Source organism: Cricetulus griseus, chromosome 8 (genome assembly GCF_003668045.3).
Source record: "Cricetulus griseus strain 17A/GY chromosome 8, alternate assembly CriGri-PICRH-1.0, whole genome shotgun sequence".
NCBI classification, from domain to species: Eukaryota; Metazoa; Chordata; class Mammalia; order Rodentia; family Cricetidae; genus Cricetulus; species Cricetulus griseus.
In genome coordinates, this window is record NC_048601.1 from 22,292,226 (window position 1) to 22,298,225 (window position 6,000).

The following is a 6,000-nucleotide window of genomic DNA, read 5'->3' on the forward strand; positions in this document are numbered from 1 at the left end:
CCTTACATGGCTTTTGTAACCAAGTCCTCATATTAAATACCCCTCTGAAATATCTGCAGTGATTTCAGATATCCAGAATACATAATGATAGATTCAGTGAATATTTATTATGTAAGAGCTTTTCTGTGCCCTCCCACCCATAAGTTTCTCTGTCAGATCAAACTGAATTGAAAAGGTATAACAGCAGGTATATTGAGCAAAGCAACTCCCAAGCGGGTTCATTGGTCTAGAGTTTCTCTGGGTAACAACCCTGGTTGTCCTGGAATTAGCTTTATAGACCAGTCTGGCCTTGAACTCACAGAAATTCTCCCGCCTCTACCTCCCAAGTGCTGGGATTAAAGGAGTGCACCATCACTGTGCAGCTGAGACCTTGGATTTAAAAAAAAAATGTTCCCCCTTGGTTGAGCTTGCACGGACTCTGACTCTCCTACACATTGTCCTTAGCTGCTCTCTGAAACTGGGAAGAAAGACTCCATTAGTTCTCCCACCCCCAAATCATGCATTTTTCATGCTCCCAAACCAGTACTACATGGATGATATATATGATTTGCCCAGTTCTGCTACCAGCTGGAGATGGAGGCCAGCTGGAGATGGAGGCCAGCTGGAGATGGAGGCCAGCTGGAGATGATGGAGGCCAGCTGGAGATGATGGAGGCCAGCTGGAGATGAAGGAGATGGAGATGATGGAGGCCAGCTGGAGATGATGGAGGCCAGCTGGAGATGATGGAGGCCAGCTGGAGATGATGGAGGCCAGCTGGAGATGATGGAGGCCAGCTGGAGATGATGGAGGCCAACTGGAGATGGAGGCCAGATGGAGATGATGGAGGCCAGCTGGAGATGATGGAGGCCAGCTGGAGATGGAGGCCAGCTGGAGATGATGGAGGCCAGCTGGAGATGATGGAGGCCAGCTGGAGATGATGGAGGCCAGCTGGAGATGAAGGCCAGCTGGAGATGATGGAGGCCAGCTGGAGATGATGGAGGCCAGCTGGAGATGATAGAGGCCAGCTGGAGATGATGGAGGCCAGCTGGAGATGATGGAGGCCAGCTGGAGATGATAGAGGCTGGTCCCTTTGGATGACAACTGCAACAGAGTCTGTGCTGATTCCGGGGAACGTTTTTCTCAGCAGTTGCTTTTGAGGGGCAGGGGGCCCCTTCAGCTTAGGCTTTATTCTTCTAAATGAATCTAGATCTTCATAAGACAGAGCCTGGGGTGGGGGTGGTTCCCGACACCATACCTTTCTTATTGCCCAAGTGCAGTGGGACAATTAACCTGTTTCTATTCCTCTACATTCTGCCACATAGCTTTCCTCCATTCTGTATGTCCAACTCCCTCTGTGTCTGGATGGCGTCTCCTGCCGTGCCAGATTCTTTTTTTTTTTTTTTTTTAAGGTTTACTTATTTATTATGTACACAGTGTTCTGCCAGCATGTATGCCTGCAGGCCAGAAGAGGGCAACAGATCTCATTATAGATGGTTTGTGAACCACCAGTTGGTTGCTGGGAATTGAACTCAGGACCCCTGGAAGAGCAGCCAGTGCTCTTGACCTCTGAGCCATCTCTCCAGCCCCAATGCCAGATTCTAACCCCTGAGTTCCTCTCTCATTGCCCAGAAGTCTCCTATTCTCTCCTGCCTAACTCTTGGCTATTCATCTTTTTATTAAACAAATCATGTGCCTTAGTCAGGTGAGGCAAAACATAGACAAGTCTTCACAAAGTATAAGCTTATATCCCACTACATTTTTCCCCTTTTGTCTAAATAAAAAGGAAAGGTTTTTAACTCTAACACAGTAAGACTATGTACAATAAGAACAACTATCAGGTAAGGTTTACATTCACAATGTCCAGTCTGTTTATATTTGGCAAATTCAGAGATATTGCTCCATTATCTATCCTATCTTGATGAGTCCAAAGTTTTATACCTAAACCGCTTTCTATTATAACTTGTATCACCATCCTAAAAATATCTTTTTAGACCTTAAAACATCTTCTTAGATAAACAACTTAAGCTTTTATGTTTTGCAACCTTATAAACTTAACATCTCTTATGTAAGTTTCTTTTCTGAATTTGGTAACAAGGAAAACTGAAACTTACTGTCTCCGACTCCATCAAAGACTCAAGAAGGATATAATACTAGCTGAGTAAACAGGAAATGCAGAGTAAGCAACTTCAAAATGACAGAAATAGCTGCCTGCGTGGACAGTCACCCAAGGTTCCTCTGTAACACTGGGGCGTCCATCTTCAGCCTACAGGACTAGCATATCTGATAGACTTTTCCGTAAAGCAGGAATTTTGAAGGACTATCCTACCTTGTCTTGGCAAAGTTCAGCCGAAGCTTTCTTTTGTGTCCTGCTGATCCAGTTTGGACAGCATACTGTCAGCAGTTGAGGCCAGGGCAGTTTCTTGCCCAGTGGCTAACTTTGCCACAAATGAAAGCAAACTCTATGTGGAGGTTCTCTAATGTCCATGATACTTTTTTGAACTAGATTGGTGCTGCAGGGAGCAGACGTGTCTCACTGTCATGAAAAATCTATGTTATCAAAACGTCTTTTTGGGGCAGGTGAATCCCCCCGTGTGCAGAGGGTGCGGAGGCAGAGGTTGTCGGGCAAAGCGCGCGAGGCCACCTCCTCCCCTCCAAAGCCAAGGCTTCCAAACTCCTGTGCTGCAGTCATCCTCGGACCACCCGACTTGGGTTAAGGGCACCGTATGCGAGAGGATGCCCAGAACTTTGGCCTCCAGCATCTCTCCAGCGGCCACTTCTTGCGGGAGAACCTCAAGGCCAGCATGCAAGTTGGTGACACGGCAAAGCAGTACCTACAAAAAGGTCTTTTGGTTCCAGATCATGCGATCACACGACTAATGGTGTCAGAACTGGAGACCCGGAGCACACAGCACTGCCTACTAGATGGCTTCCCGAGGACATTAGAACAGGTAGAAGAAGAAGCCTTGGACAGAATCTGTGACCTAGTGATCAATTTGAATATTCCCTTTGAGACACTTAAAGACCTTCTGAGCCGACGATGGATTCACCCTTCTAGCGGGAGTGTCTATAATCTGGACTTCAACTTACCTCAAGTGCTGGGGGTTGATGACATTACTGGTGAGCCACTTGTCCAACAGGAAGATGATAAACCTGAAGCAGTTGCTGCCAAGCTACGGCAGCTCAAGGATGCGGCAAAACCAGTCATCGAACTATACAAGAGCCAAGGGGTGCTCCACCAGTTCTCTGGGACGGAGACTAACAAAATATGGCCTTATGTTTACACACTTTTCTCAAACAGGATCACACCTATTCGATCCAAAGAAGCATACTGAGCCTGCCATCGGAAAAACCAAGAAGACATGGTTGTTCACTCAATCATGCGATTCGTCCTGGTGCCCTGGCCAAATTAGAAGCTAGCTGAGATAGCTTGCAGCATCTTTTCTAGTTTAAGTGATGAAGTAATGAGGAAAACCTAGTGGGTTGAAAAAATTCACGAAGAAGAAATGCTCCTCCTGCCTTTGAAAAGAAGCTGTAGCTCTCCCAGTGGGAAAGCAAGTCTAGACTGGATGTCCACCGGCACTGAGCCTACACTCTCATGGGTTGACAGCCATATGCTGCTATCCTAGCCTTTTTGCATGCAAAGGTGGTGGAATCCTTGGTTCATGCCACCTTCCACAGGCTGTTGAACCACAGTACTATAAGCCTGAGAACTTGGAGGGCTGTGGTTCCAGCTTGTCCCCTGCCATATCCTCTTGATGACAATTGAATTGATGCTAATTGCACTCAGCGACTGTTTCTCCCTCCCATCTTAGTCATCCTAGTTTCTGCTGACTGTGTCTTTTCTCATCCGCTTGCTCTCTTCATATGCTACTCAGTAACATGCTAGTTTCTGCATTTTTCCCTCTAACTTCCTTCTACAAGCTGAGAACCAGGGGACTAGATTCAGTCCCTTCGTACTTGGAACTGAGCCAGGCTGCTCTGCCTATCTTGAACCCACTCTGTACCTTTCATTGTTTAAAAAAGATTCCCCGAAGTCTCTGGGAGTTCTCAAAAGAAATGTGGGATGATCACATCTTCTGTATAGAAGTAATTGTATGGAAATCACTGGACCAATGAGATGGGTTAGGCTTCTTTACTCAAGGCAAGATGAGTATTGAACTTGCTGCTAAATATTAATGATGACAGTGTTGTCCTTCTGTGAGTGATACAAGCAGATGGTAAGAAGTCAGTAAAGGGATGGTAAAAGTCAGTAAAGCCTGTGGGCGTGGAGCATTCTGCACTAGATTTCCATTGCATCTGCACTGAGAACTCATTGTGGGAACTCAGAATCTTTCTGTTTTCTTCCTATTCCAAAGATGCAGTCTATAGGTGGCCATAAAGTCCAGAAATGAAGATGCTAATATTTTGTCAATCATCACATGTCAATAAAGCATTTGTTAAAAGACAAAAAACAAACAAACAAACAAACATCTTTTTGTTGTTGTTGTTTTGTTTTTCGAGACAGGGTTTCTCTGTGTAGCTTTGGAGGCTATCCTGGAACTAGCTCTTGTAGACCAGGCTGGCCTTGAACTCACAGAGATCCACCTGCCTCTACCTCCCGGCTGGAGTAGTCTGTGAGGCTGGACCCTCTCACCTAGCAGTTTTGAAGTTGTCCTGGATGTAGATTTTTGAGGAAACTGTAGCAGAGGCATTCTGAGAGGCTGATCACCTGGGCTACATACTTCTTGTCTTCATTGGTGTCTGGTCCTTTTGTTCTGAAAACACATAAAACTTTTAAAGGTAACACAACCTCTGCATTAACCCAAGTATGCAATGTGCAGTGTGCACAAGTCAGCTAAAGATGACTCTGCTCTATGTTTTGTTTTGTTTTGTTTTGTTTTTGAGACAGGGTTTCCCTGTAGCTTTGGAGGCTGTCCTGGAACTAGCTCTTGTAGACCAGGCTGGTCTCGAACTCACAGAGATCCACCTGCCTCTACCTCCCAAGTGCTGGGATTAAAGGCGTGAGCCACCAACACCGGGCTTCTGCTCTATGTTTGAGCAGGTAAAAAGCATATAAGTCTGCTTGGACTGCATAACCAACTGTAATATAAATCTCCATCCATGCCATATGAAAGGAGGGTGTGTAATAATAAGCCATGAGGACTCTGTAGCCAACATTTGTCATGTCTCATCCATTCTCAGAGCTGTTGTCATACTAGAGGGATTAACATATACATCACCTGTCTTGTGGTCTTCCTTCCTTCCTTCCTTCCTTCCTTCCTTCCTTCCTTTCTTTCTTTCTTTCTTTCTTTCTTTCTTTCTTTCTTTCTTTCTTTCTTTTTTCTTCATGTCTGTAGCCAAGATTTTCAGGAGGTCTCCCCAAGACAGGATTTCTCTGTGTAGCCCTTGCTGTCCTAGGACTCATTCTGTAGACCAGCTGGTCTCGAACTCACAGAGATCCGCCTGCTTCTGCCTCCTGAGTGCTGGGATTAAAGGCGCACACACTGGAGAGAGGGCTCAGAGGTTAAGAGTGCTTGCTGCTCGTCCAGAGGACCAGAGTTTCATTCCAACATCCACAAACACCTGCAACTTCTGCTCCAGATGATCTGACCCTTTCTTCTGTTCTTTGGGAGTACTCACAATTATTTGCACACACACACACACACACACACACACACACACACACAGAGTCTCAGTGACTCACAGGACAAGTGTCAGCTGCACACACACACACACACACACACACAGACAAACACACACAGACAAACACACACACACACATACACCCCATTTGCATAATTGAAAATAAATAAAATGCTGAGCGTGGTGGTGCATTCCTTTAATCCCAGCACTCAGGGGGCAGAATCAGGCAGAGGCTGGAGGTTCTCTGTGAGTTCGGGGCTAGCCTGGCCTACATAGTGACTGCCAGGGCTATGTAGAGAGAGACCCTGTCTCAAAAAAGAAAATGAAAACCGAACAAACAAAAAAGGCATGTGTCACCATGACTGGCTTTATATTTTTAATTTTGCAAACATGATTTTT

The 6,000-nt window shown here is 45.7% G+C and overlaps 1 protein-coding gene across 1 annotated transcript; it reads left to right on the forward strand.

Moving 5' to 3' along the window:
- The first annotated feature begins 1,477 nt into the window (after window positions 1–1,477).
- LOC100774512 (adenylate kinase 4, mitochondrial) lies at window positions 1,478–3,918 on the forward strand. Its single transcript, XM_027428792.2, has one exon. The coding sequence runs from the start codon at window positions 2,703–2,705 to the stop codon at window positions 3,309–3,311; it is 609 nt and encodes a 202-aa protein (XP_027284593.1). The 5' UTR covers window positions 1,478–2,702; the 3' UTR covers window positions 3,312–3,918.
- The last annotated feature ends 2,082 nt before the right edge of the window (window positions 3,919–6,000 follow it).

What these genes read in the sequence shown, in the direction of transcription:
- LOC100774512 (XM_027428792.2), top strand. Translation starts at nt 2,703, where the DNA reads ATGCGAGAGGATGCCCAGAACTTTGGCCTCCAGCATCTCTCCAGCGGC.